The 12,329-nt window shown below is 38.5% G+C and overlaps 1 protein-coding gene and 1 long non-coding RNA gene across 2 annotated transcripts in view; one reads left to right on the plus strand and one right to left on the minus strand.

The window, feature by feature from the left end:
• The window catches only part of SMC1B (structural maintenance of chromosomes 1B), a 77,702-nt gene that overhangs the window by 57,897 nt on the left and 7,476 nt on the right, over window positions 1-12,329 (plus strand). Inside the window, exons 15-21 of the mRNA XM_070506734.1 lie at window positions 1,148-1,254; window positions 2,533-2,674; window positions 3,714-3,859; window positions 5,216-5,369; window positions 8,908-9,006; window positions 10,835-10,991; window positions 11,484-11,638. Of these exons, the coding sequence (XP_070362835.1) occupies window positions 1,148-1,254; window positions 2,533-2,674; window positions 3,714-3,859; window positions 5,216-5,369; window positions 8,908-9,006; window positions 10,835-10,991; window positions 11,484-11,638 (960 nt within the window). The remainder of the gene's footprint in view (window positions 1-1,147; window positions 1,255-2,532; window positions 2,675-3,713; window positions 3,860-5,215; window positions 5,370-8,907; window positions 9,007-10,834; window positions 10,992-11,483; window positions 11,639-12,329) is intronic.
• Window positions 2,672-11,854, minus strand: LOC139045021 (uncharacterized). The gene is made up of 5 exons (XR_011502538.1): window positions 11,718-11,854; window positions 10,868-10,958; window positions 3,964-4,003; window positions 3,704-3,849; window positions 2,672-3,016 (listed from the first exon to the last, which is right to left on the minus strand). It is a non-coding gene; the product is annotated as an uncharacterized lncRNA (long non-coding RNA).

Genomic DNA, 12,329 nt, shown 5'->3' on the forward strand with positions numbered 1-12,329 from the left:
TTTCTTTTTCTGCCCTTAACACCAGGAAGGAAGGAATTTTGTCATTCATGTTATCTTTTAAGGTTACTTATTCACTCAGTAATTATTTCTTGAATATTTAATGCATATTCTAGGCACAGTACTTGGTTCTGGGGCAGCAAAGATTTGGTCATCTAACCTCTGCTTACAAAATGATAGGAACTTTCTGTTTTAATTCATTCCACTGTGGCTTATATCTAATCCTTAGAAAGTTGTTTGTCATGCCATCACTCAATAACTGCCACCATTTCTTTGTTTTGCCTTTTATCGCATGATTTGAAACCACACTTACGCTGCACCTTAATTATCTCTTTTCCAGGTTAAATACCCCTAATTCCTTAGTTATTTACATTTACCATGGATTTAAGACCAGTTCTGGAACATCCTCTGGGTGCTCTGTTGTTTGTCAACGCCCAGAACAAAGCATAATGTCAAAATACTGTCTGATCAGTACCGAGTACCGTGGGACTCTACACATAGAACTGTAACTTTCCATGGTTTGGATCATCTGCTTAAGGAAATCGTGGCTTACTATTGTATCAATCGTATTCATATTCGTATTCAATTTATATTCAACTGAAACCTGAAAGTTTATAACGTCCTGTTGTTAAAAGCAGTCTCTTATCCTATAATTGTACCTAAATGCAAGGCTTTAAAAATATGGAAGTTAAATGTTATTTTGTTGGATTTGACTCATTCTAGTTTTTCCAAATCTCTTTGAGCCTTAAGTCTATGCTCTAGTCCTCTTGGTTTTATGCTGCTTAAGACTGTATAGTATTACTCATATGGAAAGAATATTTTATTTACTTATATAGAATGTTATATTTTGGTGTGGCTAATGTAAATGAAATACTTCCAGTTTTATGTTAAATACTTCATAGAGCCAGGACACTTAAGGCCAGTTATGAGCTTTCTTATTTAGTTTTTAGGATAAGAAATTTGAAAATAGATGAACATAGTTTATGGAGTTAGAGAAAACACTGACTCCTCAGAGTACAATGATGCTTGTTGGGGTTAGTTTTGGGCCTAATCCAGGAATATCTTGGAGGGAAAAACTTAGATTTAAGCATTATCTATATAGTTTCTTAAAATTAAGTATTAAACCAATTGTATTGAAATAATTTAAAAGGTTGAAGATGATATTTTCCAACACTTCTGTGAAGAAATTGGTGTGGAAAATATTCGTGAATTTGAGAACAAACATGTTAAACAGCAACAAGAAATTGATCAAAAAAGGTATTTTTACTAAAAGATTTTGGTAAGCAACTTAAAAACATAAATAAATGTAACTATTATTTCATAATTAAATTAATTCTGCCTGAGGTAAATAGCTAGTAAACATTCATAGTCTTATAAAGAGATCTAACTCTTTTATTCCATAATTTTTTAAAGAGAGAAAGCATAAATATACAAGATAAGAGAATGGGGACATAATTACACTCACAGTGGTTATTAAAAGAGTAATAAGACTAATTTACTTAGGGCTATGTATATGTCAATATATGTGGATAAAATTCATAATTTTCAAGAAATAATATATTACCAAGCAAATAATATACCCCAAGCAAGATAGAAAAATCTGAGAAGGCCAGTTACCACAGGAAAGGAAAGTAAAAAAGCTTTTACTCACTCCCCCAAATTCACGAGGCATGTCTGGTTTCACACATGAATCATCCCAGCAGACTTTAAAGGCGCATGTAACTTCAGTGTTTAAACAGATGTTCAACATTTAAACTGCTTCATAGTGTAGAAGAAGAAGAAACACATGTTTTTATGAAATGAACGTAATATTGATGCCCAGATCCAAAAAGGGACATACACATACAATAAGAAACTATCGGTCAGTTTCACCTGTAAATCACCAAATAAAATAAGGTTAAATAGAAACAAGCAATGTAACAAGAGAAAAACAAAATACCATTATGTAGGGAGGGAGGAGGGCAAAAGGGGTATTAGGCACACATGTGTGGTGATGGCTTATAATTAGTCTTTGGATGGTGAGCATGATGTAATCTACACAGAATTCAAAATATATTATGTACATCTGAAAGTTATATAATGCTATAATCCAATGTTACTGCTATAAAAATTAAAATTTAAATTAGAAAAAAAGTTAAAAAAATAAAATTTAAAAAAAAGAATTCGCCAGAGTAGGGGTAAAAATACCATTATATAGTAGACTCCATACCAGAAATAAAAGGCTGCTTCAATATCAAGAGTTATTGCTATAATTTGTCATATTAATGGTAAAGGAGAAAAATCACATGATCAACTCTGTAGTTGATGAAAAAGGCACTGAACAAAAGACAGCATCCATTCTTGATTAAAAATTCTTAAAATGTGAGTAGTTAGATACCTGTGATATGAGAAAATATGTTTAATTCTAAACCAGCATCATGTTTTCAGGGAGTAACACTAGAAGTGTTACTAGTGAAGTCAGAAACAAGAAGAATATTCAATATTAATATTCAGTATTAACTTTATTATTTCCTTCCTTCTACTTTATGATACTAGATTAGAATTTGAGAAACAAAAAACTCGGCTTAATGTCCAACTCGAATATAGTCGCAATCAGCTGAAGAAGAAACTGAATAAGATCAACACATTAAAAGAAACTATCCAGAAAGGTGGAGAAGACATTGATAACCTAAAGAAGGTAGTTAATACTGGGCGGCTGAATTTTAAAGTCATGCAGTAAAAGAATTTTCATTTACTTTCTTCTCCATCCGACCTAACACCGGAAGTTCCTCCTTTACTCTTAGTTCTTAATTGTCACTACCCCTCCAATCCCAATTTTGATGTATAAATAAAGCCTTTCATTTATAATGTCAAAAAAAAACGATGGGTGGCTGAAGTGTCATTGAAATGATGACGTCCTTCATTAATAAACATTGGTTGAGCTCCTGAGGTGTCCTCATAGGATAGAAGGGCGGGGAGCAGGTCTGAGGAGTCCTTGAAGTAAAGTCAGCACAGCTTCGTGAATCATTAGCTGTCAAAGCTGTAGGGAGAGGGCAAAGGGGGGTGTCACGGATGCCTCCTGAGTTCTAACTTAGGCAATTGGTGGAGAGGAGGAACAGGTTAAGGAGAGAAAATTTTGAATCTGTGGAGCTTGAGTTGCCTACGTGCCATCTAGATAGCAATTTCCAGCAGCTAGTTAAAGATTAGGTAGGTGAGAGAAGTCTAGGCTGGTTTATGGGAGTAAATGGAAACATATCTGAAAAGTTGAGACTCCCAAGCAGAGAGGTAGGCAGTGAAGAGCAGTGGAGCAAGAATGGAATTCTGGAAGGAGTGGTCACCTAGGTGATAAAGAGAACCAGAAAGGGTGATAGCATAGAAGCCCAGAGTTTCAGGAAGGAGGAAGTAAGGAAAGTTGTCAAAAAGGTAAAGCCTGGAAAATGTGTTTAATTGCCAACTAAGAGGTGACAATAGCAAGCATTTTCATTGGACAATGAGAACAGAAGTCAGATGGCAGCAAGCTGAGGAATGAATCCAAAGTGAAGGAGGAAGGCAGGTAGCAATTACCAATTTCCAAAAAATGTAGAACAAGAGTGGGTCACCTTCTATGAGAGAGGTTCAAGCAACACACAGGGTAAGGGTTTATCTCGGAATGACTAGTTTGGCTTATTGATAAGATGATCTGTTGACATTCTTAGTGTAAAAGATGGTAATGTACAGTGCAAATCACCTCCATTCAGGCTGAGGAAGATTGTCTGCACGTTGTAGATGAACTCATGGCGAAGCGGCAGCAACTTAAGGACGTGTTTGTCACTCAGAATTCCAACATTGAGAAAATCCAAGCTCAACTTGAAGAGGATCGGAAGAAGTTTTTGGCTGTTGATAGGTAATTAAGAAGTTTATAAGTTTGAAAGACCATAATAGAGTTTTAAAGATGTTTACCATCAATTCAAAATTTATTATAGGAAGTTTTGTTATTTGAATATGTACCTTTGTTGCTTTTGGTCCCACATCACACCTTTCAAGCATTCTACTTTGGGAGAAAACCAAGAGAGGTGGTTAGTTACTTAGAGTGAATAGTTCTTTTTGGCAGATGAAAACATGGACCTGTATAAAGGGTCCCTTGCCCTAAATCCCCTGGATTCTGGTATCTTCCTGTTGTACAGAGTCTCCCTCTAGTCTGTGTGACAAAGCATAGCAGGTGAGGTATAGAATCTGGAGCCAGACTGCATGGTTCCATGTCTCAGCTCTGCCACTTGCATACTATGCCTTCATTTCCTCATCTGGAAAATAGAGATAATAATAGGGCCTACCTCATAGAATAGTGGTAAGGGTTAAATGAGTGGCTGTTCATGTGGCACATATACCTGGCACATGATGAGCATGTGTGTTTGCGATGATGACAATAGCATTTTGAATCAGCTGGCTTGTTGCACCACAATGTCATCCGCTTTCCTGTGTGATAGACACGACCATAAGTGAGCAGATGAAATAAATGAGCACTCTGTTTTTGCTCAACCTTTTGACATTTGATAATTTTCCTCACTGTTCAAAGACCTTCAGTGTTTCAAGATACAGCCAGAAAGTTCTTTGGCTAAGATTTGTTGTTGTTGTTGTTTGGTCTTGCATTTAGTTTAAACAGAACCACATCTCTGTTTATCTTCATAGTCTTGAAAACCATATAATTCTTAATTTATTTTATTTTATTTTTTGATCCTGTTTTTAGGTCCTTTTTAAAATCCCACATTGTTTCAACTGATAGAACCCACAAGCCCTCATTTAATGTAGAAGGCATTGCGTTAGTGGTAGTGTTAGTAAGAAACACTTTGGATTATTAGGTGTGTAATGACTTAATTGGTAAGGTATTTCTCTTGCTGAGAAACTGTTGCTCTTGGTTTGAGGTTCTAAAATGTAGAGCTTACATTGAGGGAGAAATGCAACTTGAAAAATTGTACAGATTTAAAGATAAAGTAACTAGAAAGCACTGTACTATTGGTAGCCTGATTAAAATAATAATGTTTATTACTGAAAAACACTCCCTCAAATTAACTAATTACAGTCATGGCCTTTGTCGGGAATGTTAAAGTTTAAATTACAAGCATCAATGAGATATCTCTAGAATTTATAATACTCATAGGAGAAAATATTTATGTAAATTTATAGCACATACATTTTTCTTCCTTTGTACAACTTTACATAATGAGTAAAATATAACCATTTTTTCATATCTGTGTATTTACAGGGAAGTGGGGAAATTGCAAAGAAAGGCTGTAGTCATTCAAACGTCTCTGGAACAGAAACGGTTAGAGAAGCATAACATGCTGCTTAACTGCAAAGTTCAAGACATTGAAATAGTTCTTTTGTTGGGGTCGTTGGATGACATCATTGACGTGGAGGTATTCTAGCAAATGATTTTAAAATACATGCAGTGGTGTGGAACTTAGTGTAACACCCTTTGGTTGCTTAGTGAAATCCCAGCTCTGCAGATTCTCACTCTGTTCTAAAGCCCCTCTAGAGGCAGAAAAGACATCTCCTCCTGCTAAGAGGGAGAGAAGGCAAAATGGTCATCATTACAGAGGACCAGGCATTTCATGCAGTTCTCTTCACTCTTGCTAATCCATGTTCTTTTAGCTCCACAGAATGAACCAGAGCGTCTTACCTATATATAGATACCCATGAGAAATCAGAGAATTAAAGCTGTTGGCATGTGAAACACTTTGGGGAGATGGTGTGAGCCACAGTGAACCGTAGGCAGTGTGCAAGCGGCAAGTGGCCCACTGGCATGAGCACTGCCCTGTACTCTTTTAACGTTGTACATGGTGTGTGGAGGGGTCTTGCTCTGCACCTTCACCAACGATTCGAGGTGGTTCTCAGAAGAAACATGCCTCACTGAGTCTCTCCAGGTGGCGAGAGTGCAGGGGGAAGCAAAAATGGACCCCCATGGACCCCCAAGGGATTAGAAGATAAAACCAAGGTCCACTAATGGTGAACATTTCTCTGTCTGCCTTTTTTCTTTCTTTCTCACCCCATTTGTATTACACAGTGCTCTTTACATTGGTTGGAAGTATACGCCCTTAGTTCTGTCCTTCATTTAGGAAAGATATGACTGTACATTCAGAAAGACTGTCTTACTATTAGCTAATGCAGAAGATGGTGAAAATAGTTATTTGTTTTGCCTCTCAAGTCATCTCTGAGCTTTTACTGAGTACGTTAGTATATCTCTTTTCTCTGCTCCCCCTGCCACATCCTTCCTCCCCCCATTTCTACTCTGCCCTCAGACAGTCAGAAATCCATTCAGTTCCATCATGTTTTCCACTCCACAAGAGGTCTTCAGTCCTTGGATTGTTCCAACTGAAGTATCTATAAAACAATTTTTCTTTTCCTAATATTGACCACTTCTTATAGCATAATTCTAGTATAATATTTTCCTCAAAAAGTCTTTGTCTTTTTTCTCTGTTTTGGCAGAGATTACATTCCAGATAGGAGGTAAGGAAAGGAGAAAACCCTTTCTGGGCCACAAGTGACATAAACCCAACTCAGATGATTTTAAGGCGGGGGTTGGGGGAAGGGGTAAAGGGATAGGGCTGGAATGGAAGTGGTCTCACGCATGACTCAGTCCAGGAATTTGGGCACTGCCAAGAACTCTTTCTGGTTCGGTATATACTGGCTTTATTCTTTCAGATCAGCTTTCTCCATGAGACTGCAGCTATAACCACTAGCTTTGACCAGAGGGGAAAGAGAGCTCTCCCTCCCCTCTCTGTTAGAAAAATCCTGGGGAAGAACTCGGCTTGGCTCATTCTGGGTCACGTGTACACTTTTGTGGGTGCAGAGAGAGAGTGAAGAGAAGGATCTGTTAACAGCAGTAGATGGGAGCGGAAAAACAACTCTCACTATACTATAGAAAGAAATAGAAAGTCTGTTTAAAAAGGAATGAAATTTTAGAAGAGATTTCTTATAGAAGAGACTAGAGGAGGGAGTGATTTTAACAGCTGACATCTAAGTGAATGTTGTTGGTCAAGTATTCATGCTACTGCTTTGGTCCCATTTTCTTTCAAAAGTATATTCCAACATGCCTACCATGTTGTGAAATTGTTTACTTCTTTATTAGCGTGAATGTGAAATTGTTTACTTCTTTATTAGCTTGAAAGACTTTCATATTCATGGTGGGGTATTTCAAAGCAGGTATTAAGACCTTAAGCTGGCTTAATAATGAATCATTGTCTAAAAAGAAAAAGTGGTAGTTCTGCTCCACTGTGTGCTTGTCAAGCCACACTGGAATATTGCATTCACTTTTTAAAGCATGATGCTTTTTAAGAGTAAAGTGTCTGGGATAGTGAAAAGGACCAGACCATACCGTGCTGAGAAGAGAAAGCTTGGGGAATATGACCATTCTCCTCCAGTAAAAGAAGTGTGTCATAGAAGGAGGATCACACTTGTTCTTCCTGGTCCTGAGGGGGATTCTCGGGTTCGTGGCGTGGAGTGCACGGAGTCCGATTTATTTTGCTAGGGAACACTTTGTATTTGAAAGATGGAGGGCCTCTAGTGGTGAGTTCTCCGACTGGAATTGATTAAGCCTGTCAAGTAGTGGCTGTGTAATGGGGATACTGTACAAGATATTCTATAAAGCCCAGAATAGAAAAGGCATTAGGTATAAATTGTCTCTCTCCGGAGGGCTGAACAAGGATCGCTGAGTAGAGTTAATTTTCTGACAACAGTTGTTGTAGGCGTAATTGTCTTTGAACAATGAGGTAGAACCTGAGATTTCTCTTCCATTGGAGACACTCAGATAGAGGGTAATTGCCAGTGTTACTGTAGAAGGCTCTTACATTGTGGGGGAAACTAGATCACTGGCTCCCAAATCATACTGTACACGTGAAGCATCTGGAGATCTTGTTGCCTAAGAGTCTGCATTTTTAATGGCTCCCAGCTGAGGCCCACTGTTGCTGGCCTGCAGACCACACTTTGAATAGCAAGACACCAGATGACTCATATAGAAGCTTAATATAAAATATGATGTCAAATTACATAAATAGGAATCGTGAGATTCAGGAATTCAGTGTTACATTTTGTGTCCAAGTTCAACTTCTATGTGAACTGTTTTAACATATGTATATTACATAAATTTAATTCCAAAAATAGTTTCACATGAGTTTGTTTCAGTTGAGACTATCTAGAAAGGAGTGAGTAACAAAGGGTTTTTTCCTCTTAATTTGTGAGTCTTGGTTTTTGGTATCAGCATTACACCAAAGGCCAGCCTACAATTGAATAAGTGCTCATTTATTTGTTCCTTCTCTCCTATTCCTTCCTTCATGCAGAGTGATATATTGAAATTCAAATCTATGCTGTCAGTCATTGCACTTGGCACCGAGAATACAGCAGTAAATAAAACTGCCAAAAATCCCTTCCTTCACATTCTGGTGAGGAAGAGATAGGCACACAAACAAAATGGTAAACAAAAACAATATTTATGTATTTGGTAGTGATAGAGGCTAAAGAAAGAATAAAGCAGGAGGGGGAATAAAGAGTATCAGTGGTGGGGAGTTGGCAATCTTAGATGGAGAGGCCATGGATTGCCTGAGAGAAGGTAGCCGGTAAGTAGAGGAGGAGAGAGATGAAGTGATGCAGACAGCTAGGGGAAGGTTGTCCAGGCAGAGGGCAGTGTGCCGGCCCTGAGGTGGACATGTGCCTGCTCTGTTCAAGGAGGCCAGTGTGGTTGGGGCAGAGTGAGTCCAGGGGAGACTGACGCAAAATGAAGTTAAAGGGGTGACAGAGGCCCAGATCCCTTGGGCCAGATCAGCATGGCCTTGCCCTTTAACGCAAGGATTTTAACTCTTAATCCGAGTGAGATAGCAATCAACTGAAAGGCTTGGGGCAGACGGCTGAGTAGAGGTCACCATTTCAGATAACAAGGAAAGGGCTTCACATGTTTTTCAGTTGGGAACTGAAGCAGAAAGCACCCAGGCAACAATTGATATATATGAAAAAGAAGAAGCCATTGAGATAGACTACAGCTCCCTAAGAAAGGATTTGAAGGTAATTGAAAGATTTCTGTTGTTTATGACTAACTCACAGTAATATTGAATATTTAAATACTGCAGAATAATTTTTAGATGCTAGAGCATAAGTTTAGGGAAAAAGTAGATTTCCTAATGGTTTTTGGAGAAATAGTGTAAATAGGTCACTTCTTAAAATGTTTATATCAGTATTTCTTGCTATGTGTTCTGTAAAACGCTAGTACCGTGAAAATATCTTGCCAAAGAAGAAAAGTTTCTGTGATCAGCCAGTTTTTTGAAAGACTCTTTTCTTGGAGATTCACAATGAATGTTGAAGTCTTTGAGAAGTCCTGAAATAGACAAAAGTAGCCAAGATACGCTAGCAACCTGATTTTGCCCTGTCACTGTCCCAATGAGATACCCTCAGTAGGTGACAGATCCTTCACACCTGCAGAGCAGCCTTGGAATCCAGCCTCATGGTCTCCTTCATTTAGCAGTTCTGGCTGTTTCTCAGTCATCCACACAGCCATACATTTCTTTGTGTTTTGACTTCGTCCTTAGGCTGCTTCTCTCATGAGAGCAAAATGACCATAGCCATTCCACACAACCACAACCTTCAGAGAAGAGAGAAGCTGCCTTTTTCAGTGGTGCTATTCTTAAGATTGAAGAAAGAGCTTTCCCAGGAAGCTCCAGCAATTGTCCCCTCATCACAGTTACCTGAATTGGCTCACATGTTCATTCCTGACCAATCACTGTTAGGGATGGGGGTACATTTGTCTTAGACCAAGCAGGCCATCTCACCCCAGGTACCTGGCACTCATGAGGCAGGAATGGTCAAACTTGGGCTCTGTTAGAAAGGAGGAAATGGAGAATAGATGCCGAGTAGCGATATTCACCACATATTTTAATTTCTTATGTTCTTAGTATATTTTATTAGATTTGTTGGGCTCTTTGATTGTATTTCTGGTATCTTTTGGCAATCAGAAAGAAGCTTTTGTCTTTTCTATAGTCTATTTCGTGCTTTCATATTTAGAAAGTCCTTCCCCACCTCACTACTGAATAAATATTTTCTTCCTGTTTACAGCTTTCTTTTGTTTTCATTTATCTATTTGATTCACCTGAAATTTGTTTTAGTATATGTAATGAGGTGACATTCTGTTTTTTAAACATTAGCTAAGTTAACCGGTTTACTCAACATTTTTCAAATAATTCTCTTCCCATCTAAATCAAAATGTCACCTTTATCCTGTATTAATTAACCCCCTCTGAGAGGTCAAGAAAGTTTTCCTGGAAGCTCATGCCTATAGCACTTTTTCCCTCCTTCCTCACTTAAGTTCGTTCTCTTCATCCTTCAGGTGTCAGCTTCAGTGCTTTCCCTCCAGATGGGCTAGATCCCTTCCCCTGCCCTGTAGTGCCCCTGCTTGCCTGTTAGAGAGTCTTCACACTGTCGTAAATGCCAGTTTACGTCTGACTTCCCTATGAGCTCTTTAAGGGCGAGGACAGAAGAGTTCTCATGACTGAATCCTCGGTGTGTAATACATAATAGATGACCAATATTTAATGAATGAGTAAATGAAGGTTACATAGGAATCGTTGCTTTTTAGCCAGAATTAAGAAATATGGAGGTGAAGCATGTTCCAAGAAAGCAGCGTCTATTACACTAGAGCCATGAAAGAACACAGCCGAGCAAGAAGACACAAATAGTGTGGCCTCCCTGCATTTCAGACTCAGAGAGAGCTTCAAGGGAGGGAGGGAGTAGATGTGGAGGGAGTGGGGCAGGCGCCAGATCCTGAAGGCCCTGTGCCTGATAACCTTAGCAGTTTGGATCTAAAAGGCATGCCAGTCATTGCTGTTCTTTACCAATAATAGGCTCTACAATCCGATAACGAAATCGAGGCCCACCTTAGACTCCTGCTGCAGCAAGTCGCATCCCAGGAAGACGTCCTGTTGAAGACAGCGGCCCCAAACCTGAGAGCCGTGGAGAACCTAAAAACTGTCAGAGACAAGTTTCAGGAGTCCACAGATGGTGAAATTGAGCTTTAGTTGTTAGCAAGATCATATGCATGGGTGTTAGGGGTTTTGATTTCTGTAACACTTACCAACAATCCCCCCTTGATTGTGCCTTTGTTTTTAATATAGATTTTTCTCTATTGTCTTATATTAATGCATACTTTTAATACCGAATGACTACTTGCTTTTGAAAAGTGTTCTGCTTTAATTTAAAAACAGGTGTATTGTTTATTTTAGAACAGGCATTTCTTCACAGAACATAATAGGCATATTAGATACTCTGTCAGAACTTGTTATTACTTAAAAACTAACCCTTCTAGAAAAAGGGCTTATCAACTGTAAGAGCCATGGTCTTGGAATTAATCATAGTTGAGGTATTTTGAAGGTAGATTTTACTCAAGACAACCAAACTCAAAATCCAATTTATTAAAATATTTTATGCTTTAAAGTTTAAATAAAAGAAGCCCCTCAGTGGTCTCCAAAATAAAGAATATTGATTCTCTCTTAGCTTTTGAGGCCAGCAGAAAGGAAGCCAGAATGTGTAGGCAAGAGTTTGAACAGGTGAAAAAAAGGAGATATGATCTTTTCAGCCAGTGTTTTGAGCACATCTCAATCTCAATTGATCAAATCTACAAGAAGCTCTGCAGAAACAACAGTGCCCAAGTATGTATTTTTCACCCACAAATTTGAGTGGGAACATTGTGTTATCAATGGTAATTTTTTCTGGTAGTAAATAACCCACCATGTTGTTTGAGTGACCCATTTCTGGGGCAGAGTCAGCTCACGAAGATTGGTTATCATGACCTGTGTTCTAGATCCCACTCACTCCACCGCTGGCCAGCCTGGACAAGTCAGATCTCTCTGGTCCTGTTTCTTCATCTGAAAAATGAGTGGGTTAGATATTTGGTTTCCAAGTTCTCTTCAGTTCTGAAATTGTGTTGTCTGGTACTAATTTGATTTTATAGAACTGCCAGTGGTCTCTGCAGTTAAATTAGGGTAATGAAGAGGATCTTGGGAAGTGGTTGCTCTGGGGTCTGTGGAGTTGACCAGAGTAACAAAGGAGAGGGAAAGAACTAAAGGCAGGAGTCAAATCCAGCCATATCCCTATGTGACAGTCTCTTTGCTGTGACCATTCCCCATTCCATTATCAATATCCCTAGCAAGTACTGTGGAATTGACTATGGAATAAAGATGTAGATCGGATCTTATATATCTGCTTTTAACTCTTTCTTCTGGTGGTCTTTTATGACTGAGAGGTGATCCTGGATCAGATATTTAGAATTTCACTGGAAAATTATTTATTTATTTTCGGACTAAAATAAACCCCATTAACTTCTTGAGGGTAAGATTCATC

This window comes from Equus asinus, chromosome 4 (genome assembly GCF_041296235.1).
Source record: "Equus asinus isolate D_3611 breed Donkey chromosome 4, EquAss-T2T_v2, whole genome shotgun sequence".
NCBI lineage: Eukaryota > Metazoa > Chordata > Mammalia > Perissodactyla > Equidae > Equus > Equus asinus.